At 38.4% G+C, this 26,344-nt stretch overlaps 1 protein-coding gene across 2 annotated transcripts in view; it reads left to right on the forward strand.

Moving 5' to 3' along the window:
- LOC149548443 (ethanolamine-phosphate cytidylyltransferase-like) overlaps window positions 1-25,392 on the forward strand; it is a 153,533-nt gene extending 128,141 nt beyond the window's left edge. The window contains exons 7-10 of one of the 2 annotated variants that reach the window (XR_016354028.1): window positions 16,045-16,110; window positions 16,220-16,342; window positions 24,079-24,262; window positions 24,986-25,392. Coding sequence is in view for 1 of the 2 variants with exons in the window: in XM_089792512.1 (XP_089648638.1) it covers window positions 16,045-16,110; window positions 16,220-16,342; window positions 24,079-24,150 (261 nt within the window). In the remaining variant the exon portion in view is untranslated. Of the gene's footprint in view, window positions 1-16,044; window positions 16,111-16,219; window positions 16,343-24,078; window positions 24,431-24,985 lie in introns of those variants that run through there. The other variant, XM_089792512.1, reaches the window with a different exon arrangement.
- The last annotated feature ends 952 nt before the right edge of the window (window positions 25,393-26,344 follow it).

Here is a 26,344-nt window from a genome sequence, read left to right on the forward strand (position 1 = left end):
GCTGCAAAATGTTGTCCTTTACCCCTTCCATGAGAATCTCTCTCTAATCTACATGTAGATTTTGAAAAAACCTAGGTGACCCGTTGAAGGTGCATCACGCATAGTGTGCATAATATCACTTTTAAGTTTAGATCTAGGTACTATTTAGATTCTATTTTTATAATATATAATTTCATTCATTATCTTGTACCGATCATCTTGAAGTATACCATCCATAATCTGACATGCATGAATATTTTTAGAATACTCCACTAATAGCTAGTATTTCCAATCTGCTGAAATCTCGGAAATGGTATAGCACTCTTAACACTGGGGGTTTTGGGGAAAGTGCATTAGCAACTATATTATTTTTCCCCTTGACATAATTAATGTCAAAATCGTATGCTTGGATCTTGCTGACCCATTTTTGTTGTCTTTTGTTTAACTCCTTTTGTTCTAGGAAGTAATGTAAACTGTTATGATTAGTCTTTACTGTAAATTTACTTTCCACCAAGTATTGTCTAAACTTGGCTAAGGTGTGCATTATGGCCAGCATCTCTTTATCATATGTATAATATAATAGCTTGCTGCCCCTAAGTTTTCTGTTTCAAAAGCTATGGGATGACGATCTTGCATTAAAACTGCCTCGATTCCGCTCCCTGAAGCATCACACTCCAAAACAAAGGGTCTAGGAAAATTAGGAAGTGCTAGAACTGGGCATGTGCTCATCACCTGTTTCAATCTATCAAAGATTGCCTCTGAATCCTCTGTCCAGCTAAATGCCCCTTTCCATGTTAGATCGGTAAGGGGGGCCGCTACCTGGGAAAAACCTTTGGCGAATCGCCTCTAATAGGAACAAAGGCCAAGAAAGCCCTACAACTCAGATACATCTTTGGGTGGTGGCCAAACAAAGATTGCTTGTATCTTTCCCTGATGTACCTTAACTCCCTCTGCACCAATCACGTGACCCAGATAGAGAATCTCAGTTAATCCAAATTCGCACTTAGATTCCTTTGCGAATAAAGAGTGTTCTTCCATGAGGCTAAGGATCTCATCTAGGTGCTGCAAATGTTCCTCCTAAGCCCTGCTAAAGACCAATATGTCATCAAAAAAAACCAACACACTCTTTCGTAGATGTTTTTTGAAAATGTGGTTCATGCATGAATGAAAAGTGCTTGGTGCGTTAGTGAGGCCAAATGGTATCACCAAAAACTCAGTGTCCGTAGTGGCATCTGAAAGTTGTCTTATGCACATCCTCCTCTCAGACTCATATCTGATGGTATCCTGATTGAAGATCTATCTTCAAGAAATAAACAGTTCCATGAAGCTCATCTAGTAACTCATCAATTCGGGTATTTGAATACCTATTTTTAATGGTTCTCTTATTAAGGGCGTGATAATCAATACACATCCAAAGGGTGCCATCCTTCTTAACCAACACCACTGAAGAGGCAAAAATGTTTGAACTTGGCCTGACATGTACCATATCTAGAAGTTCCTTAATCGTCTTCTCTGTTTCTTCCTTGAAATGCTTGGGGTGATGATAAGGAGTGGTAATGATAGGTTTGGCGCCCCCCTCTAGCTCAATGATATGCTCCAACCCTCTATCCGATGGAATACTTGGGGGTAAATCTTCAAATACCCTCCTATGCTTGTTTAGCACCGTTTGGATGTTACAATGGTACTGCTGTCCTCTATCATGTGTCTCCTTAGAGGAGACAAAACACTATGTCACCCATTTGATATCATCGTGCCTCAAAATGACTTCCATCTTGTGAGCTGTTATTAACTTGGGTCCACTATCTGGTATGGTTTCTAAGACTACCAACCGATCACCCTGTGAGAATTCTAACTGTATGGTCTCATGATCAAATGTGTACCTGCAGAGAGTCCTTAACCACTGTTTACCTAGAATGGCGTCCAACCCATCCAAATCAACAACACAAAAATCAGTCTCTAAAAGATAATCATTAAACTGTATCTAAAGACTGGATACTTTCTCCGTGCAACTCAAAACTTCACCACCTGCTACCTTCACTTCGAACTCGGGTATGTCGACTGTCTGCAATTCTCTCTTAGATACCATTCGTGTGTTGATGAAATTATGGGATGCTCTTGTATCCAAAAGACAAACAATGTGCTATCCCCTAAAAACACCCTTTACCTTGAAAGGATGACATGCTGGATCACTCGAAAGGGTGGCTATAACAAGAGGCTATTTGGTAGTGGCTTTCTTCTTTTTATCTTTAAGGGGCTGCTCCTCAACTTCTTCCTCCTCGCTGTCCCAACATCATTACCTTCTTGTTGCTCTCCTTCATCCTCTGAAAGAACTTCAACATAGTGAATCTTGTCTTTACCAAGGCATCTATGATCGGGAGTCCAAGGTTCCCTGCAAGTGAAGCACAATTTCTTCCTCCAAAGTTCATTACGTGTCTCAAAATCCAGTTTCGGAGAATTTGGTTTCTGCTGGTTTTTGTTCCCTTGGGATGTTGTAGACCCTCTATAGGGTTTCTTCGGAGGCTGCAGTAGTAAAGAGGGTGAATTCAAATCATGGGCTATCTTAATTGCATCATCTAAGGTGTATGGTTTAAGGACCTTAACCAAACCCCTAAATCTTTCTTGTAACCCTTTTGTGAACAAGATCACCTTACGCTGCTTTGTCATATCCGGTACCATCACTGATATACACTGAAACTCATCAATGAAGTTATCCAAGAACCCACTCTGTCGTAATTGAGCCAAATCCTTGTAATAAACTTCAATATCTTTCTTGTCAAAACGAGTAATCAGCTTGGAGCTGAAAGTCTCGTATGAAGTTATGAGGCTATGATCCTGGGTGACTAAACCGTGATGCCACCAATCATACGTTGCTCCCTCAAGGTGCATTCTGGCAAATCTGATGGCTTTCGCCTCTCCCATGGGCTTGAGTGTCAAATAGGTATCAAGCTTGTGAATCCAAGCTCTCGTGGATGTCTTACTGCTGCCATGAAAGGTAGGGAGAGTTAACTTGTTCATAGCATGTTTAAGGTCCCTGTTTGGTGCTCGAGGTCTCCTATCCTGCTATTGTCTATTAGGCTCTCTTTTCTGATTTAGGTACTGGACAAAGATCAAATTTTGTTTAATAGGATTGAGAAACAAATCCAATTCATCATATAATGCCATAGCGTTGTTTGGTAGTAAGTTTGGTGTTGCTGGGGGTGTTGCCTCTTCTTCTGCATTAAACACTGGCATTAAAGCTCTGTTTGTGTTACGTATGGGGGCTCTAATAGCTCGGGGTGACCCAGCTACACTATGTCCTCCATTGTGATAGCTTGGGGCTCTCCTATTAATAGGAGCTAACTGCTGCATATTAATTGCAAGTTGTTGAAGTGCATTAGCTATGTTATTCTGCCCATCTCTAATAGCCCGCAATGTTTCCTGAACTTCCCTAGCCTGTTCAGTTTCAAGATGTGCCATTTGGATGTTGTTTACCTGTTCTGCCTGTCCAAAATGATCAACCTGTTTAGTAAGATCAATCTGTTCACCTGTTCCAAATATTACTTCCTCATCCATTGAATAACTATTTTCAATCTCAATATGTTCTGAAGAATCAGCTTGTTCTGGCTGTAGATGACTGAATTTATCTTGTCTTTTACTCATTCCCGACAGTCATTTTTGGATAAAAAATAGTTTGCAAATAATTTGTTTTCTCCCACAAGATGGCAGGTCTTGTGTCTTTGATACCACTGTAATAAACTTTACTAATTCTGACTATTGAGTTTTGATTTGGAATTGGGGTATTTTGTCAAACAGTTATCATGCAATCTCAATTCCTTTAGTAGATATACATTCTTTAAAAACTACACCACTTCTTATTGATTGAAATGCTATAAGTTGATAAGATTAACCAATAATATTCTGAGAAGCCACCAAGTAGGATCAGACTAAACTTAGAATTTTAATATTCATATCAAAATTGATGACAGTAAGGCAATAATCCTCCAACTATATTCAGAAGATAAAATAACAGTATTACAGTATTGGCAAATTTAAAAAAGTGGAGGAAGGCAAATAAAGATGACAGACCTGTAATGTTGGTGTAAATGGTGGGGAGGCTTGTGACTGCATTAACCTTCAACCCGTCACCATTGTCGATATTCCAACTAACTGCTGTCTACTACACCTTCAAATGCTGCCTTCACCGATGGAGGGAGTCAACTCAACCCATGAAGGGGAGAATGATCATTGCCGTGGTCAATTGCATATGCCATGGGGACCCTAGATACATCCACCTGCATTCAACTCCAGTCGCAACCTATGCATCACGCCTAGCTATGAGACCATTACTCAGCAAACCTTCCAGTCCTGTGGTTCTCTATTAGTCCCAACCTCTACTTATTTTGGCACTCGTGCTCTGTATTGATAAGACATTGCTTTACACGGCATAGAGTGAGAACTTAGTACCTCTTCCTGTGTCCAAATTGTTAACAGCAACCATTAACCATACGCTCATTGCATAAGTTCACCCACTATGTTCTTGTGATAAGAATTTTTTCCCAGCTAGATACAAAGTTATTGCTCTTAACCAAAATCCTACCTGAATTGTACGACAGTCCAATATGAGGGGTTGGGGTGACGTCCAACTTCCTTGGAAAACTAAACTTGAGGGATTTCGTCCTCAGAGTTTTTGGCTAGTCACATTAAAGCAATCAGAAATGTCAATGTATTGAATTCATAAATTCTTGTGCGTTCAAATCCCAAGGTGGAGTCTCTTATTTATAACTTTGAAGTGAGGGAAAAGTGTTGGAATAAGAGATGTGGGATAAAACAACAATTTCGTCCTATAGTCACTTAAGTCACTTTATAAAGTAAATGACTTTTAAAACAAAAGTAACTTTATCAAAGACCTTTTAATTTATTAAATGATGAACTTAAGATAAATCTCCCATGTGATTGGTAGGCATCCTGATTGTTGATGCTATTAATCTATCCAGATGTGGAGATAGATTAACTCGACGCCATAGAACTATTGCGTGGAAGGGGACATGACAGGGTGCCTCTCCATCAAGAGTTTACCTACAACTATTTTAAATTAATTAGAAATTTAAACATGTTAGGAAACCTAGAATTAGAAAAAGTTCAAAATTCAAATAAATTTACTTTTAAAACTTGAAAAGTTAAAAGTTTACCTGCAACAACATAACTTGCTGCATTATCCGTCACCACTTGCACCGCATTTTTTCCCCCACCTTTGCTATGACTTCTTCATTAACCTCACATAATTATGTGGCATTTTTTATATGAGCAAAAGCATCAATGGAATTGAGGAACATGTTATATCTCGCAAAACAATGAATTATCATGGATCATAAACAAATTAACAATAAACAAATCAAAATTTAAATTATTCAATCATGATTCACAAATCACAATGCATGTAGGAAAGTGGAATGATCAATTACCTCCATGGGAATCAAGAAAATTGAGGAGTGTTCTAATCTTCCTATCCGTCCAACCCAAAGTAATGAGACTCGGACCCGGCTCGGGCTCGGCAAGGGTAACTTGACTCGTGACCCGACTTGGACTCGCTTGTGACTCGACAAAGTGATAAAACCCTTAAAATTTAGAGATTTTTTTGGATTTAAATTAATTCCATGCACCCATTATTGAATAAAGATTAAAGACACAATAACATCATAAAATAGAAGGTAATTTGATCACATACATAACATACATCGATTGCGTAGCTACAAAGGCAAAAAATTAAAAAATCAGCCGAGTCAGATGAGTCAGCCAAGTCACCTAGGTGACCTAGTCGAGACACCCAACCGAGTTAGGCAAGGAAAGTTATCTCAGTTGACTTGCCGAGCCAGGGTCATGGGTCATTTTGACCTAGATGAGGTAACTTGACTCGCGGACTCTGACAACTCGCCCAACTCACAGCGAGTCTCGTTACTATGGTCTAACCATCAATCATGATGGTGCAACCCTTTTTGGTCCACTCTTTTTGATGGTCCTCAAGCTCAACCTTCATATCCTCGACCATATCATCTAAGAGGTATTCACTCAATGCAACCTCAGTTGGGGCTTTAAACCTCGGACCACAAATAGCAACGACATCTATCATGTTTTGCCAGTAAGGAGCCCTATCACAAATAGATTATGATAGATGACAAATCATCATATAAACTTGTAAAGTGAATCTATAATTAATCAATGAATCATTATAAAGTAGATATAATTAAAATTTTACTTTAACCTTAAATAAAACAAATAAAAAAGAATTAATTTGCCTGGCTGCAATAATAGAATGTTGCAAAAGTACTAAAATTTGCACATTTCTTTTTTGGTAGCATCAGTGAGCTAGGAGTAGTGCGGGGCACAAAGTAACTATCCAAGCTGTTCTTCTCCTCTCTAGTCTGCAATAGGTTTGGACATAATCTCAATATAAGAATAAGTAACACTAGCACCATCACTAGCACGAACACTAGCACCAGGACGAAAAGGAGGCCTGGAAGAACCCTCTCCAACGCAGCCTACAGATGTGGATGCCGATGCAGAAGCAAATGCGGCTACAGGAATAGCCCTTAACCCTTCAAGTTGCCTTTTCTTATTTAATTTCTCTTGTTTATATTTTTCTAATGCCACTATCACAAATAGATTATGATAGATGACAAATCATTATGTAAACTTGTAAAGTGAATCTATAATTAATCAATGAATCATTATAAAGTAGATATAATTAAAATTTTACTTTAACCTTAAATAAAACAAATAAAAAAGAAATTAATTTACTTGGCTGCAATAAATAGAATGTTGCAGAAGTACTAAAATTTGGCTTTTCTTATTTAGCTTCTCTTGTTTATATTTTTCTAATGCCACTAAATAGGAGCATTTTTCCTCAGCAGTTTGTTTAGTGCAAATTGTAATATCATGTCCAGGTATAGCAACAATGTGATATTTGGATCTATAAATGCCATCAGAATTTAATCTTTTTAAAGTGTACATTTTGTTTGAAATTTTGTTCTTCTAGAAAACTCTTCAGTATATTTCCAACATTCATCTTTTTTACTTATTGTGGAAAATGAAAGTTAAGACTGCTGCAATAAGAAAATTCAAGTAAAACCTCAAAGCTTGTAATGGATACCCCAAAGTTCACTTCTAAACAAAATCACAGCTATAAAGGAATTCCGTCAAACACTTTGCTTGCAGCCCTTAATTTCTTTGTTTTGTGTTACAACCCTTATGACTCCGGGATGGTTTATTGTATTGTTGCCTTTTTGTGCTCTTTTAACAAAGATCTATGCATGTAACATAACTATGAAAATGAAAGCATAAACACACAACTGAAAATAACCAGCACACTGTATTTATAATGATTTTCAAATTAAGTGCAATATTGGCAATAAAACAACTCACTAAATACTCCAGCAATAGAATGGCGCGTATATTGTTCACTTCAAAGAGTGATGGCCTTGGCCAGAACATTAATCTGCTGCCAACTAAACTATAGTATGCAGCTGCTACAGTGCGCGCTGCTACAGTACGCGCTGCTACAGTACGCTGTTGCTACAGTACGCGCTGCTACAGTACAGCGCTACAGGAACACAAACAGTGACGTGCTACAGGAATTGAACAGTGTTGCGCTACAGGAATGGTTTGTCTTCAGCTAGAAATGCGCCCAAACTGCCTGATAAGGAAGCTGAGAGCAATGAATTCCAAAGGCCAAACCCCAAGGGAATGGCGTCTAGAATGTCACAAGAGAGGATGAACGTCCTCAAATGCCAAGAGCAAATCTGTAACTCATACACCAATTTCTTCTCATATTCTCCATGTCGAATGAAACCACAAACGCTTCCTTTTATTCTATTTGCAAGGGTCCGTTCAACTCACATGGGCAATGTGGGATAAAAGTTGTGCAATATAAAATATATATTATAATATCCCCTTATGTCTCCCTTGGGTACACATCCCCATAAAATAAATATTAAAGTAACACTTTAATATTTTACAATTAAATAAAATATTACTTTAATAAAACTTCAGGCATTAAAATCTATTAGCAATCGGACTCCGAATAATGCGAGTGATAGCTCATCGGAAAGCTCTCGCCGAAGAGTATGAAATCCCATCACCAAAACTGACCTCCACTGTGACCTGCTGACTTACTAAAAATAGTAAGTATGCCTGAGATTGAGTAAATCAACTTCGTTTTGGCCCAAACTGGAAATGACTAGGCCAAAACACTCCAGGATCCCCTTAAACCCTTCGTTAGCCCTCAGGACCATATAGAACAAGGCTAACGCGCACGCACTTGGTCAACTGCTAAAGTGGGGACATTACAGTCCGCCCCCCTTGAAATTGCTTGTCCTCAAGCAATCTCAGTCCAGCCTGCTGAATAACCTGCTCACTCTCCCATGTAGAATCCTCCTCCGGCAAGTCTCTCCATCTGACCAAATACTCCTTCACTATCCTGTTTCTAAGCCTCCTCTCTCTAGTGTCCAGAATAGCCTCGGGTACTAACACAAGCTTCCCCTCCTCATCCAAAGGGGGTAATTCTGCAGAAGGCACTACACTCTGACCAATGGCTTTCTTAAGCCTAGACACATGAAACACATTGTGCACCCGACTGCCCTCTGGAAGCTCAAGCTCATAGGCGACTTTGCCCACTTTGCGAATCACCCTGTAGGGACCATAAAATCTAGGTTTCAACTTTTCAGCTCCGCTCTTCTTGAGCGATGACTGTCTGTATGGTTGTAGCCTCAAATAAACCATATCCCCTACCTCGAAGCTGCGCTCTATTCGGTGCTGATCAACATACAATTTCTGTTGATTCTGGGCCTGTTGTATATTCTCCTTGAGCACTTTCAGGATATTCTGACTATCCTGCAATAAGTTTTTGGCTTTGGGCACTCTACTATCCCCCAAAACTAAGTCCATGAAGCTAGGTGCTTCATAACCATAGAGAGCCATGAAAGGAGTCATCCTAATGGACATATGATAAGTGGTGTTATAACAATACTCTCCCATATGCAACCATCTGATCCAAGCCCTTTGTTGTGCAGTTACATAGTTCCTCAAATATCCCTCCACCCATTTATTCACAATCTCTGTTTGCCCATCTGTTTGCGGATGATAACTAGTGCTAGGTGTAAGATCTGTACCACACAACCTGAACAACTCTTGCCAAAAAACACTCATAAACTTACTGTCCCGGTCACTGACAATGAATCTGGGCAGCCCATGTAACCTGAATATCTCTCTAAAGAAAAGATCTGCCACCTGTGCTGCTGTGTAAGTGGATGGAATAGCAAAGAAGTGAGCGAACTTCGTCAAGCGGTCCACCACCACATAGATGCAATCCCTTCCCTGCACTCGTGGTAAACCAGTGATGAAGTCCATCGAAATACTTTCCCATTTCCTATCAGGAATGGGCAAGGGCTGTAATAAACCTGCAGGGAATGTGTGCTCTCCCTTATTCTGTTGACAAACCGCACACTCCCTGACATACCTTTGAACATCATCCTTGAGCCCTCTCCATGAGAACCGCTCTCGGATCTGCCTGTAGGTCTTGAAGACCCCTGGATGTCCAGCTGTGGGTGCATCATGAAATGCCTTCAGTATCGCCTCTCTCAAATGTGATGACGGAATCAAATAAACCCTGTCCTGAACTCTGATCAATCCATCTATCACCTCATAGCGATCATCCTGTATGGTACCTGAGATCAATCCAGAAGCCCAAGCATCTCCGACATACTCTGCTATAATCCGATCTCTCCAGTCTCCTGAAATCTCTGCTAGAGCACATAAGTGAGGTCTCCGAGATAAGGCATCAGCTACCATATTTTTCTTACCTTTGACAAATTCTATGTCAAAGTCGTAAGCCTGCAATTTAGTAACCCATTTTTGTTGCCGATCATTAAGATCACGCTGGCTCATGAAGTATTTAATACTGTTGTGATCAGTCTTGATCACAAAACGCCCACCTACCACATATGATCGGAATTTGGCCAATGCATGCATTATGGCCAACATCTCCCGGTCATAGACAAAATAACTCCTCTCAACTCCTCGGAGCTTCCTACTCTCGAAAGCAATGGGATGCTTCTCCTGCATCAATACTGCTCCAATCCCATCACCCGATGCATCACAATGAAGCTCAAAAGGCTTCGTGAAATCCGGTAGAGCTAGAACTGGACATGAAGACATTACTTGCTTGAAATGCTCAAAACACCTCTGTGCTGCCCCTGTCCACACGAAGGCCTCTTTCCTGGTAAGATCTGTCAAGGGTGCCGCGATCTGTGAGAATCCCTTAACGAACCTCCTATAAAAACCACATAAACCAAAGAACCCCTTAAGCTGTGTAAGGTTTGTGGGAGTAGGCCAATCTACAATAGCTCTAATCTTTTCGGGATCAACCCGAACACCATCTGCACTAATGATATGCCCAAGGTAAAGGAGCTCAGTCATGCCAAACTCACATTTAGATTCCTTGGCATACAATGACTCGCTCTCCAGAATAGATAACACCTCCTCTAGATGATGTAAGTGCTCCTCCTAGGTCTTACTGAAGACCAAGATGTCATCAAAGAAGATCAAGACAAATTTCCTCAACTGCTTCCTGAAAGCCTGGTTCATACAACTCTGAAATGTAGCGGGTGCATTGGTTAGTCCAAATGGCATAACCAAAAACTCAAAATGACCATAGTGACATCGGAAAGCCGTTTTCTCAATGTCCTTTGCTCTCATCCTGATCTGATGGTATCCGGATCGCAAATCAATTTTGGTGAAGAAGCATGCCCCATGTAACTCATCAATCAGCTCATCAATCCTAGGAATGGGATACCTGTTTTTAATTGTTTTCTTATTCAGTGCCCTGTAATCGATGCACATGCGCATTGTCCCATCCTTCTTTACCAATACTACTGCTGAAGCAAAGGGGCTCTTACTAGGCCTGATATGCCCCATCTCTAGCAAATCCTTAATCGCCTTCTCTATCTCATCCTTGTGTTTCTTAGGATGACGATAGGGAGTAATCATAATTGGTTTGGCTCCCTCCTCGAGCTCAATAACATGTTCTATCCCTCTATCAGGAGGAACCCCATGAGGAATATCGCCAAATACTTTAGCGTGTCTATCAAGTATCTTCTGGATATCTGGCGGATGACTCTTTTCCTGTGGCTTTGGTGAAGTTGGCATAATGTAGCACTCTGCTGCCCACTCTATGTCATCGTGACGAAAAAGTCTCTGCATTCTCTTCAAGGACACTACTCTGCAACCTCCATCCGAAAGTCCTCTAAGTACCACAGTTCTACCATCATGCTGGAATCTCATCTCCAATTTCGCTAGGTTGAGTGTGAACTCAACTAGCGAAGCCATCCATGTCATGCCGAGGATGACATCATAATCTCCCATGTCCACAACATAGAACTCATCCTCAAACTCATAGCCATCTCCAAACCTAATGCGAAGATCAGATATCTTCCGATTGCACAACAATTTGTCACCGTTCGCCACCATGACTCTAAACCCATCATGCTCCTCTGTCTGTAACCCTCTCCTGGCCACCAACTGTGCATCTATGAAGTTATGTGTAGCCCCAGTGTCAATGAGAGATATCACTTTCTGCCCCTGGATAGTACCCCTAACCTTAAATGTGATTGCCTTTTGGGCCCCTGTCAAGCGTGCCAATGATCTATCATCCTTAGGAATGTTGCTCTCCTCTATAGTGTTACCCTCATCCGAATCAGAGTGCTGATCCTCCCCTTCTGACTCTAACTCTTCTGCTGAAAAATATTCCATTTGATTTGCCTTAGCCTTGAGAGGGCATTTATGAGATAAGTCCCAAGGCTCTCTACAGTGGAAGCACAGCTTCTTCTTCCGAAGTTCATTCAAGGTTTCATTGTCAAGTCCTTTTGATCCTTCTTTGGGTTTGTTATACTCTTTTTGAAATGGTTTTCTGTCTTTGTCCTTGCGGTAGGAAGAATCTGTTGAATGGTTTTTACCTTTGTATACTGAAGGGGCTAAATCTCGTGCCTTTTTAGTTGCTTCAGCTAAAGTGAGTGGATCATGTCCCTTCACCCAACCTCGTAATGGATCAGCTAGCCCATCACAAAATAACACCACCAATCTCCTAGGAGAGATATCAGTAACAAGTACAGACAAGCGCTGAAACTCAGCAATGTAAGCATCCACAGAACCTGACTGTTTTAACTGTGCTAGCTCCTTGAAATGTAACTCGGGGTCCCTAGTGTCAAATCTCTCAATCAATCTTTCGGTAAATTCCTCATAGGATGTAATCTGATTATGCCCTAGAGTCACCATGCCATGATGCCACCATTCATGTGCAACGCCATCCAAGTGCATAGCCGCATACTTGATAGCCTCCTCCTCAGGCATAGGATTGAGCTGCAAGTATGTATATACCTTCTGCACCCAAGCTCGTGCAGTCGTCTTCCCTGAAGCATCATAATAAGGTAAAGAAAGTTTTCCAACTTTCTTTCTCAGCTCAAAGTTTTGATTCCTCCCTCTTGCTCTAGGCATGTGTCTCATCCTCAAGTCCATATAATCTCTGAGGGAAATATCCGCCTGAAACTCTGGTCCACTAGCCTCCCAGTCCCTCCTGAACTGGTCCTGTAACTCGGTAATCTGCGGTTCGTTTACTGGTTGAACCGGATCTCTAGGTGGGAAGGTGGGTAGAAGAGGTCTCGAGCTCGCTGTCCGAGCTGGGCATGCAATGTGTCTAAAGTTATCAGCCTCATTCCCATTGTTACCGTGTCCGTTATTACCATTAATGTTATTCTCAGGACCATTGTTGTTGCCTTGGCCTCCATTGTTATTGTTTCCCTCATTGTTATTGTTTCTGTTGTTGGCATCACCTGGGTTAATATTGACACCCATCTGTCTAGCCATGAGCTGCAACATCATGTCCATTCGCCTATTCTGCTCTTGCTGCATACGCTGCCCCTGCTCTAATGTATCCAGTAACTGTCTGAACATTACCTCCCCCTGATCTGGACCGACATTCCTGCCTCCGCCTAATCCTGTATTCCTGTCATCTCGGTCACCCATGTCGCTATCCTGATCAAAGAATATCTCCTCTGTGTCTGTATGACTGGATTCTATGTCCACCTGCACGGATGAACTAGACTGTTCGCTCTGCAAGTCTGAAATCCTATTTTGCCTTGCTTTGGTATTGCGGAAATTATAAGGCCCCTGTCGCATGCTCAACCATACATTCTGGACCTGTTTATTTCTGCAATATGTTTTGGAGAAAGTTTCCCACAAGATGGCAGAATCTTCTGCTCTGATACCACTGTAATGGATACCCCAAAGTTCACTTCTAAACAAAATCACAGCTATAAAGGAATTCCGTCAAACACTTTGCTTGCAGCCCTTAATTTCTCTGTTTTGTGTTACAACCCTTATGACTCCGGGATGGTTTATTGTATTGTTGCCTTTTTGTGCTCTTTTAACAAAGATCTATGCATGTAACATAACTATGAAAATGAAAGCATAAACACACAACTGAAAATAACCAGCACACTGTATTTATAATGATTTTCAAATTAAGTGCAATATTGGCAATAAAACAACTCACTAAATACTCCAGCAATAGAATGGCGCGTATATTGTTCACTTCAAAGAGTGATGGCCTTGGCCAGAACATTAATCTGCTGCCAACTAAACTATAGTATGCAGCTGCTACAGTGCGCGCTGCTACAGTACGCGCTGCTACAGTACGCTGTTGCTACAGTACGCGCTGCTACAGTACAGCGCTACAGGAACACAAACAGTGACGTGCTACAGGAACTGAACAGTGTTGCGCTACAGGAATGGTTTGTCTTCAGCTAGAAATGCGCCCAAACTGCCTGATAAGGAAGCTGAGAGCAATGAATTCCAAAGGCCAAACCCCAAGGGAATGGCGTCTAGAATGTCACAAGAGAGGATGAACGTCCTCAAATGCCAAGAGCAAATCTGTAACTCATACACCAATTTCTTCTCATATTCTCCATGTCGAATGAAACCACAAACGCTTCCTTTTATTCTATTTCCAAGGGTCCGTTCAACTCACATGGGCAATGTGGGATAAAAGTTGTGCAATATAAAATATATATTATAATATCCCCTTATGTCTCCCTTGGGTACACATCCCCATAAAATAAATATTAAAGTAACACTTTAATATTTTACAATTAAATAAGATATTACTTTAATAAAACTTCAGGCATTAAAATCTATTAGCAATCGGACTCCGAATAATGCGAGTGATAGCTCATCGGAAAGCTCTCGCCGAAGAGTATGAAATCCCATCACCAAAACTGACCTCCACTGTGACCTGCTGACTTACTAAAAATAGTAAGTATGCCTGAGATTGAGTAAATCAACTTCGTTTTGGCCCAAACTGGAAATGACTAGGCCAAAACACTCCAGGATCCCCTTAAACCCTTCGTTAGCCTTCGGGACCATATAGAACAAGGCTAACGCGCACGCACTTGGTCAACTGCTAAAGTGGGGACATTACAAAGCTTCAAAGTAATAAACAAAATAGCAAAGCCTACTTTGCAATTTAGTAAAACTAAAAAACATTCAAGATTTGCAAATGAAAATTAAAAAAAAAAAGAACAAAAAATGAACAATACACTAACATACCGAACAAAATCAATAATTACCTCTTGCAAATGAGTTGAGCAGTGTTGCTATTGACTCGTTAATGCTCCCAATGCAATCTTATGGCTTGCCCAAATGGATTCTTGTTCTCTTTGGTTCTCGTCCTTCTTGTTGGTTGCAAACCTGTGGTTTTTCTTCTCTTCTACTCTCTCACTTTTCCTCTCTTCTACTCATGCTAAACAATTAGAAGGGCCTTCAGGGTTAAAACAAAGAGGAAAGGCAAAAAAAAGATTAAAAAAAGATGTGTTTTTATTAAAATCTGACTTGACTTTTTGCCTTCTCGTGTTACCGATTTTTCTCGATTCACAAAGGTGATTTTTTGCATGAATTGCATGATTTGGCAATTCATGCAATGAAATTGCTGTTCTGGTTCACTGGTTCTAAGAAAATCGGGAACCATGAATGGAATTGCCAAACCGGCGATTTAGGCAATTTCATGGCAATTCTCGTTAGTATGCTATGCACTGATCAACTTTGCAGCCTGTAGTTATTTATAGAAACATTTTGGTTTAATACTCAAAATAATTTATAAATCATCAGAACTCATAATGTCATAGTTCACATGATATATCGATGTGACATCTATACAACCAAACCAATGCCTGCATTAAAAATAGAAGTAAGGGATAGAGCATCAATAGAAGGATGCAAATTTCAATGCATCTGTTCTATCCTTATCTACATTTTCAGTGGTAGGAGACTGGTCCCAGCCATGGAGAAATGCATTCAACCTTTAGGGTGTACAGGGGATGGTCCCTGCCTCCCCAAAGCATACACACATCTCCTAGTAACTATAGGTTTACATATGATAGCTGTTCCCTTATTCCTGAACCTCTGATCCTTTGTTTGAAAATGCATCTTCGCTTCTATTCCTGCCTGCATCTGTTAATTACTATGGTTAATATCAGAAAAAAATATTTTGAGACTGCTGATTTGTTATAGAGGTTTGATTTTTGGGGCTAATTTCTCTGACTGGCATTTGGATTTGAATACTTTGGGCTCACATTTGTTTAGCATGCTTGAACCAAATCTTTTATGTTAACCACAGAGGATCCTCTAGTGAACCTAGTGACTTACTCTTTCTTCCATGCTATACCCATGATGCTTATGTGTGTGCCTATATATATGTACCTATGCACGTAAGTATATATGTATGGCTGTTTTCAAATTGTTTTGAAAAAAGGTATAAAATTTAAATAAATCTTAGTCAATAAATTTTGAAGTACTGGTTAAGCTTTCCTGGTACATTGTTTAAAATCTAGAAGCAAATATACTTTAGGTTCTATGCTATAATTTTTGTGAGGTTTTAAATTTGGATAACTGCAGGAAAGAACTTTATATGCACCAGTTTAATTTGCTTGTTTCAAATGTAGAGAAATGCTTACTGCAAAAAAAATTCATATTATGTCTGAGCAGATTACAACCTTCAACATCTCATTAGTTGTCTGTGGCACGGTTGCTGAGACTGAAAATCCTTTGAATGTGAGTGAAGGCATTATTTGAATCATATGTTCAAAACAGACTTGTTCTGGATTTTCTTGTACTTATATTGAAGCCAGGATGATGATCCTTTTTACAAACCAATTTTCAGGGCAAAGTTGATCCATATGAAGCACCTCAGAGTATGGGAATATTTAAGATACTAGAAAGCCCATTGGACATAACAACTACTACAATTATCAAAAGGATTGTTGCTAATCGTGAAGCTTATCAGGTTTGTTGCCTTTTGTATCCTTGCATCATTTTCTAACTTTATACACTTATGCACTGCTATTCTTTGCTTTGTTTTCTAATGGTCTAAAACTATCATATCTTTGAAAGAGCAAGGAAAATAATTATGATAGAGATGAAATTTATCCATAGATTGAAACTTGGATTATAACATTTGTGCATGAATATTTGTCTTTTGTTAGTACAATAAATTTCATCAACATATCATTTTCCCTGTTTTACTTAATGCTAAGAAGAAATGTTTTAAAGATTATTACAAAAAACTATTGAAGAATTTGATGTCGGAGGGGTTATATGGAGAGTAAAAGTTTTCCAAAATGCCTACACTGTTAGGAGGCTTCTTTATTCTAACAGAATATTAATGATTTCACATAATGCAAAGGCTGTGTGCAGTTTTATCATGGACAGAAAATTGCAAAAGGAAATGTGAAATCTAACCCATGATAATTCTGAAACAGAGTTTTACTTCCCTTTGTGTTTCTCTGAATTTCCGGGATGGGGGAGCTAAAGACATGGAGACAGTTTTAGGTCTGGCAAAAGTTTTTTCTGAATTTCGAAGACAGCAGGAATGATGGCTATATAAATAACTTAAACAAAATAATAGAAACAAACCCTTGAATAGTAAAACAGAACAAACTGAATTTGCAGTGATAGTTATCCTCTTTTTTTCTTTTTAGGGGGTTTTAATGTTATTTTCATAGTTATACGGCCTTGCAAGATGGGGGGACGGCGGGACAAGTTTCTGAGATGGGGGGATAGAGGGGCCTTGATTTGGGGACAATAGCAGGGGAAGTGGGGGTGGGTGGCGGGCGGAGCAGGGGTGTATATACTATATACTATACATATGATACTTCAAATGCTAGTTATGAAAAGATGTACTACAATTATACAATATAAGATTAAAGATGTAAAAACTTAAACATTGAACATTGCATTGAAGTTTTGAACTAGAACATCATGATTCATAATCAAATGAAAAACAATGAACATTGAACATCAGCAAATGAAAGAGTGTCAAATTATATAATTTTAAATTTATAATATATATCAATCTTCAGATATAGAAATGCAAATGTGAATAAAAATAAGGAATAGAAGGCTTTTGAACAAAGGAGGAGGAAGGAATGGGCCTCACATCCCATTATAACAAAAGTAGAACCAGAAAAATATTGAAGTAATGCCTTATTTTTTTAATTTTTTAATTTCCCCCATCTTGTTGCTACAGGAGATGTCCCAGCGTCGCCCCCTAACATCCCCCTGCACCCATAGGGGACACAGAGATGTCTCGCTGTCTCCGGTGGAGGTGGTGCTCTAAGTGGCGCCGCTCAAGACGTCAAGACGCCATCCCCTGTCTCGGGTGCATCTCAGTTTGGTGGGGGGACGCATCCCTTTGTTACACTGGTTATTTTCCTTAAAAGGTCATCTTATTTGTTATTTAAGAAAAGAACCAAATGAAGCAGATTATTAAGCCCTGAGAAAAGGAGATGTCCCCTCCAAGTTCCCGAGGAATGGTGGCTTCTCTTTACAGAAATGGGAACTATCTTTTGGTATACAGTGAAATATCTCTAGGGTGTGTGATTCAGCATGATGGCTAGATCACCAAAATTTGACCCAGGGAACTAACTGTTCACTACTATATCGAATAAATTACATGCACGAAGTAAGAATAAAGATGGCTGTGCATACCAGATATAGGACTAAAATATATCTTTATTTTCTTATGAAATAATTACAGAGATCAGCCAAGGATTCTAGTTCATTTGACTATACCATACTACCTTCCCTGTCGACACAACATATTTGGAGTACTCGATGGTTGTTAAGAGGAACAAAAATGTCAACCCATTGACACATATAACTAACCAAGAGTGACAATGGACTGAACTTTGACAATTAATATATTGGTAGATAACTAATGTTATCAAACATAGCAATAGGCATTGTACATTAATTGCATCATCCTCCCAAAAGAAAAAGTCATCTTCTAGATGACAAGTATACATCAGGCAATATAATTAAAAGTTGTAACACACTTCACAAATCATTTGGTGGCCATGGGGCAGCATCCCCAACAAAGGTCGAGGGGCAGTGCCATTCATAGGGTTCGATGTCTCAACTTGCACATTGTTTTCGTGACTTTTTGAGATGCCAAGAATAATGTAGAAGAATTTGGAAAATGGAGATTTCATGTCAAATTCATGATCAAGTTCTATTATCCAATTAAATTTCAGGGCATGTTGTTCCACTCTATGCTTAAGTTGTATGGAGGGGTGATATAGAAGTTGTGGAAGACGTGCATGAATGAACACATGATGTCATACAAGGAAAAGATTTTTGTAGAATAGAGTTGTTGTCATACAATGTGAAACGTTAATGATGCCATACTATGCTGTCTTGAATTCTTTGTATGATTAATGACCATGCCATACATTGTTGTGAGGAAGGTCCATAGTCATACGCCAAGGAGCATTATCAATAGCCACTGTATGTTGTGTAGGTTCGACCATGGAGCCTGTATGCCATAAGGGAAGATGATTCCTACCCTCAGACTGGTATGCTATATTGTGAAGATGAGCTCCAGTGCACAATTTGGTATTTTCTTGTCATTCGTTGAACAAGATGATCACTATGTAGAGAGACGAACATTACACAATAGAGGTATGGACTAATGTGTATGCTTACGCTGTCATACAAGGAACCTAAAGATGAAGTATTGTATTGACAAAATCATACGATGTAGAGAGTGATAAGGTCGTACACAATATGAGAAGAGCAAAAATTGTACTAGTTAGATGCCATCTCTTCCATACATCAAGAACCTTAGGTTGTATAGGTGCAATAATACTTTTGTTGGCACTGCTTTGGTTGGATTTGGTGAAGCTATGCTTTTACTGAAACAACTTCAAAGGGCTTAAAGTAAGTGTTGTACGACTGCCAAGGATGCATTCTACTGCTTCTACAAAAAATAAACAAACCCTTGCAGAGAGTGGGATTTATCATTTCAATGATGGCCTCTACATATTCTTCATTCTTTTTTTTCTTTTCTTGTGAAGTTGATTTCTCTTGACAATCATTCATGTACTCCACTTTACGTATTTTTCTATTCATATTGTTTGATGTATCATCCTTAATTCTACATGCTTCCATTGGTTTATCGTCTTTGTAGCTTCCAAAAAATCACACGTTAACGAAAATACCTAATAGTCCTCTATTTGCCTATGTAATAGGTCATTTAGGGAACTCATCTCATCTTTAGAACATTATGCTAGCTCGAGCACCCCTTTGATTGCCTTTCCTTATTTTCTCCATTCTCAACTCTCCGTTGACAGAAAATCTGATTTGGAGGACACCGAGTTCTTGCACACAACATGGTTTTTAAGGTCGATGTACTTCTTCCCTTCACCTCGATTGAGAGTGTGTTCTACTTCCATTGGTGATCCGCCTTGGATTAATTAGCCATCCTCACTCGAGGAGTGCATTGTTTGCCTCTTTTGCAATGCGATGACTATCATGACCAAAAGAAATTGTTGTCCCAATGATTACTTGTTTTACCATCAATGTTCCTAATGTCTTGATGTTGTGCTGGACAACATCTGCCAAGTGGAAGTTAGGTGAGGAGAGTGTTGGTCTTTGAGGCATTTCCAAGTATCTTTTGGAAGTACGTTTACTCTTGAGCCTCAATTGATGATGGTTTTTGTCAGCTTCTTCCCCATTATTTCCATCTTGATGAGAATTGATTTCCTCTCGATGCTCGCCATCAATAACATGGGACCAATGGTCTCTTTGCCATTGAGTGGTAGTTTCAATGTTCTCTCATGCCTTACTTTGGTTTTGGCTAATCATGTTGTCATTTATTGTGTTTGTAATGGGCACTCTTAGTTGCAACATAGTTTGAAAAGGGTTGTTTCTTGCACCTATTGCCTATGTTTTTCTCCAACCTATTGCCTAGTTTTTTCTCCTACTTTGATCACTATGACATACTTGCAGGTCCATTGGAGGTTATTCATTACTTCATCAACACTTGTTCTACTTATGCTTTGGCTTCTTGGAGTCCTTTCTTTGTCTTAAAAGAGTTTGAATACACCGCCTTCTTTGTTTGTGTTGTCGTGATTGCCAAAATTGCCTTGTCTTGTTCCTACATGTCCAACATATTAATGCCCTTTTTCTTTAAGTAGTAGGTGGCTACAATGTCACCTGGGCCACGCTAGTTGCACAAAAATGTATGTTCTCTCTTATTTTGGGAGTCTCTCTCAAAGTGGCCCCATTTGCTACATTGTCAAACTATATGATAGGATGTCCTTTGGAGTCATATAGTATTTGAATTCACTCTTGTTCATTTCCATAACTACTTGGTGATACATTTTGTGGTTTTGATGGAGTGAACTCTTCCTGTGTCTTGAGTATTTGTGTACTTCTAGTCCTCAAATTATAAGGACATTCCTTTATTGAATGACCCATCCCTTGGCAAGTAGAGGGAACATCATTTTTGGACAATTACCTTTTGTATTCTTGATTTTTCCCTGAATATACTATAGCTGATTAGTATATTTATTGGTTCCTTTCTCCACCTTCAATTCCTTCATCATTCTCATCATATCTTATCATTAGGCTTAAACCATTTTGAAAATCTTTCTCTGTGCTACCTTTTTTGTTCTCCTCCCTTGGGAAGATGTCTTGTTTTTACTTCCAATGTCCATTGCCCAAATCATAGGCATTAGTGCACGAAGATAGAGGCACCTCTTTCATCTTCTTCCACAATGAGGGAAATAGCTCCTTAATGAACCACCTCTTCAACCCATTGGCTAGTTGATTCTCCAACTTGACGAACAATTTTTTGAGACTGCAATTCTCCAATATATATTATAGAAGCTCTGATCCTTAATTCTACTACCTTAAGGCTTAAACAATTGAAACCTGCAGATATCCTTCGAACTAGTCGTAAAATCTACCAAACTACTCTGAATTCAAGCTCATTTATTACTTCTGGCTGAAACCATTTCTCAATTGCACAAAAGCTTTCAGTATTTCACCAATTCAGAGTGCTAAAATTGTGAAGAATTCCCAATTCTCCAGTAATGCTGAAACCCTTGAAAAAAGTCAGAGACTGAAAGAAAACAAGCAAATTCATCAATCCGCGATTCAATCACAATGTAAGCACAATGATGGGTTTGGAATGAACGACCTTCCAAGCACAATTCATTGGTATGTTTTCACTTTCAATTAATTCAAAGTGCACAACAGGTGAAGAAATTCCCAGTTTCTCAAGCCCTTCCTTCTGTAAACCGTTGTCACAAACACATCTCACAATTTCATCAAAACATCAAATGCACAAAAGAATGATTTTCCACCTTGCATTGAATGCATTTATAACCATCAACCCCAATCGATCAGTAGCTTCTAAACTACTCTTTTCATGCCTTAAAACAAAAATTAGGCATTTGAACATTTTTGCTTTTCTTGGCATGATTTGAAACATAATAGTTTATTATATTTCTCTCCGAATACTTATGGTTTAATAAGCATTTCATTCACTCGAGCATACTTTATTATATGAACTTTATATTTAATCATTAATTAAATGGAATTCAATTAATGATTATTAATGGCTTTAATAGCTCATTAAACTTTCTTAAGAACTCGCTCCAAATCTAGGTGCTCACTGCCTGACTCAGACACCTAGATGCCCTACCAAAAAATAGCACTGACCATCAATGGACTTACTATAAATAGCCAGTCCCAAACTGGAAGCTTTGTTGATGTCCCCGCAACTTCATGCTACCATCAATTGTTGAGGTGTCCTATTTAGAATAGTAACCTTGACTTTCCTGAAATAATCACTTACTATAAATAGTAAGCGCACCAAACACAAATGAGGAGTAATTCTGAACATCTCTGACATTGGAGTGAGAAAAGAGCCTCTAGCTCAACCAACTGGGCCCTCTAAACAACTCCACTAGCCTAAGAGGGTTAGGAAATAGGCTAATCCCCCCAAAGTTGACCGTCATGAAAAAGAGGACAATAGAGCACCCTGATAAGGGAATTTTGTTCCAATTTCAACACAATGATTGTTATAAAATGGTAACATTCAGAACAGGGATAATTTCAATCTGCTAAAAACTTTTTAAAGTGGGTGCACACATGTAAAAGGAGATGAGTTTCAGTTTAAAACATCAGCTGTCCACTCAATGGCACGCTTCTAGGTGTGTGAGTGGGATGTGAGGCTACACTTCATTATAGGAAATCAGTGGTTCCAAAGTCGAATACAAAATATGGTATCAAACTGCATGCTTACTCCCAAAGTGTGTGCTTTATCAAAGGTTCCTTGACTTTCTGGAGTGTTCAATCAATAAGTTTCATGCATAGGTGCATGCCTTCAAAGGAATCGTAAATTTCAGTAATATACAAGGTGCACATAATAGGTAGGGGGACACTTTTAAATAAGGAAATAGGGGTGTGTGTGGAGAATAGGTACGAGTCCAGCAGAGGTGAAAATCTGTTTTCAAGATCAAGATTCAAAAGTGCAGAACACAGATGCATGCGTAGGGAGCAGGGGCATATCTCTAAATAGATGAATTCTATATAAAATTTGATTTTAATACAAAGGTGCACAATTGTGGAGCAGGGGTAGATCTCTTTATAGATGATTTCAGAATAAAAATTGATTTCAATGCAATGGTGCACATTTGTGGAGTAGGGCACAACTCAGTAAGTGAAAATCATGTTTTAAATTATTGTATCATTTCCCTTTCTCATGTGCACACCTCAAAAAAGAATGTTTTTTTAGCTTACATCGAAGTTTTAAAATCCCATTTTTAGGTGTGTGAGCATAAAGGACATACCCATATAAAGAAATTTTTGTTCAAAAGTTAGTGTATAGGTGCATGTGATTGTGTTAGGGGTGCACTTGATAGTGAAGATCAAAGCCCGTAAGTTTTATATTGAGAAGGGCACATGCTTGATTGTTGCCTTAAGCCATCTTAGTCTTGCAATTTCTTCTCCTTTAGGACTTCTTTAGTTTATCCTTGACAATTTTTGCATTGACTTTTCCATGACGCTAGGAAAGAGCAAAATTATCTATATGATGAGATCCCAATCAACAAGGAATTGAAGAGGTACTGACTCCAGTTGTTACTCTTACTCATTGTTAACAAGCGAAATGGCCACTTATATTACGAAAAAAACACTCGTCTACAGTGAAAATTTTCATGACATATGCATAACCAACCTCAGCCCATGCAAAATTGCTACCAACTCAAATACAAACATTACCGTGTTCTATCCAGTTGTTTTTTCATTTGACTAAAGTATTTTACGGTTCTAGACATACATCACAACTTGTGGCATTCATCACCTTAGTTATCGTTTTCTGCCTTGCCCAACTCTTTCTTATGAGGTTGAAACAATGTCTCAGACCCTTCATTAGTCTCAGGAACTATGAAATATAGTAGATAAATTCCAGAAATTGAATTTGTTGAGTGATTCTTTTCTTTGTTTAATTTATGTAAGATCTAGAGGGTCACTTGAAAATCTAAAATACTGATTACACATTATAACAAGATGGATAAATGATTGTCTAAATACTAATTCTTGTAATTTTATGACACCTTTTAGCTTACCAAAATGTTAACGATAGTATTGATCTCTATCTGTTTAGGATGTTTTTTTTTGAGTGGTAGAGAATGTTATTCCTGTAAAGGATCTAATAATTTGTTTTTGCAGAAGCGCAATGAGAAAAAAGTTGAAAGCGAGAAGAGGTATTATGAAGATAAGACATACGTTAGTGGTGACTAGTATATTGATGCAAGATCTACAACTAAATTTGAAATCTCATGTGGCATGGTGGCTGTGGCATTTCATTTTGATGCACTTTTGCATCTACCTGTTCGACCCATGGGCAAATCTTGTAAGAATTTTGTTTGCGATTGTCATATATTAGGAAAGGCTTATTTCTTTGCATCTATTCTTGTGAGGAATTCATGAAAATTTGCAGCAGTTCAATGTCCACTACAATTTTTTCACACTTTTTCAAATTTTTTATTTTTATGAAGTCGGAAAGGAAGGTTAACGCAAATTGAGCTTTAGGATTTGATTATAATATTTTGCAACATTTTATAGTTTTTTTGATGCATTTTGGAGTTTTGTACAGCAGGCAAGTACGTAAAAATAGGTTTGTGCTACAATATTAATGTTTCATACATAAGTTTTTAAAGTAACCGTTTTAGTTTCTTATGCTCACTCAGAAATAATGAGGATCTGTCAACATGCATTGCATTTTCTGCAGTGTAAGCACAAATTTTGATTGATGCATTGGGGCTAAGGTTCATGTCTTCTACTTAGTGACGTCCCGTATACGTTTGTAGTTTATGCTTGATTTAATCATTTAACTCTAGTTGTTGACTTTATTGAAGCATACTAGTAAATCTATTGTTTTCCGTACCCAATTAGCTCAAGAACACAGTAATAGGTTTGTAAATAATTTTTTTTTCTTACCCAGGTTGTAATAAGGTAGTCAAAATACTGTCGTGATAATGTAGCTAATTAGTATATGCCATGGTTATGTATTTTCATGTAAAATGTCATATAAACAATCTTTTTCCCAATAACAAGATCACGGTTTTGTTCCTAGGGCAAGAACGCCATGGTGGAAGTGAACTAGCTGCGGTGGTTTAAAATTGCTGCAATGCCTGTAAAACTGCCTCTTGAAGATTACTGATGGTTTTGTCATGACTAGGGAAACAAATTTTAAAATGAGTGATCCAATTCTGTTTCGTATCCTCCTAGCTGTGGAAGGAGATGCTCCAACATTTATAAATAGGGCCAAATTGAACCATTGTAGTCAAGAGTGAGCACTGCATAAATTGAAGTAGGAAATTTCAGCTATGCTCCTAATGAGTTTGTGAGCTAGTAAACAAGGATAAAGTAAAATTTGAGTTAAATCCACTTCATGGGCTTGCTCTTGAGCGTTAATAACTCTGAATTTATCTGGTGTTTTTTTCCTTTTCTTTTATTCTTTTAACATTGTCTTTATCGTTATCTATTTTGTGAATGTTTACTGCCTTTTAGTGTTGTCATTTGTTTTTATTCAGGTAGCACAAAAATAAATCATGTTCTAATGAATTCTACATTTTTAAGAATTATAGATAGTTTAGTATGAACATAATCTAATTATCTTTGGAGATTGTGGAGTTTGTTATATTAACTAACTAGATTTTCATAGGAGGAATTGTTTTATGTCAAATCACAGATTAAAAAAAATGTACATTTAAGAAAAACAATACAGTGGACAATGGATTTCCAAGAGAAAGATTTATTGATAGGATTTCTATTGAGTAACATGGATCGGTTTTTTTTGCAAATGTAATTACACTGCCATTGTTATTTATTGAAATGGTTCCAAATGCAGAGCCCAATCTCTTATAAATATAGAGTAGGAGACATGTATGTCTCTATGATTAATCATTATTAGTTTATATATATATATATATATATATATCTATCTTATGATTAAATCAATCCGACTGTAGCTATAATCTTAACACTCCCTCTTAGTTAGGAGGGATTTGTAGAACACATTATGTTTTTAAGGATATGAAGAGATATCATCTTAGTATGATATTCAATTCACTATAAGGATAAATTTCTCAACACTCCCACTTTAGTAAAAAAAATTGAAACAATTATAATACAAGATTTAAATACCACTTTAAGTGGCCTATGACAGATTTAAGTTATGGTGTTCGACAAGATCCTGTCCAAAGAACCATAACAATTGATTTTCACAGTATCCAGTAAAATCCAGGCCGAAGAACCATAATGAGTTGATTATCAAGGTGCCCAACAAAATCCGGCCCGAAGAACCATGATAAGTTGGTTATCAAGGTGTTCGGCAAAATTCGGCTCGAAGAATCATGATAACACTTGCTCTAACACATTTTGGTGTTAGGAAATAGATCAACTATTGATATGGTCTTCACCTTACGATAGT

This window comes from Cupressus sempervirens, chromosome 7 (assembly GCF_028749045.1).
Source record: "Cupressus sempervirens isolate cs-2001-9-10 chromosome 7, ASM2874904v1, whole genome shotgun sequence".
Classification (NCBI taxonomy): domain Eukaryota; kingdom Viridiplantae; phylum Streptophyta; class Pinopsida; order Cupressales; family Cupressaceae; genus Cupressus; species Cupressus sempervirens.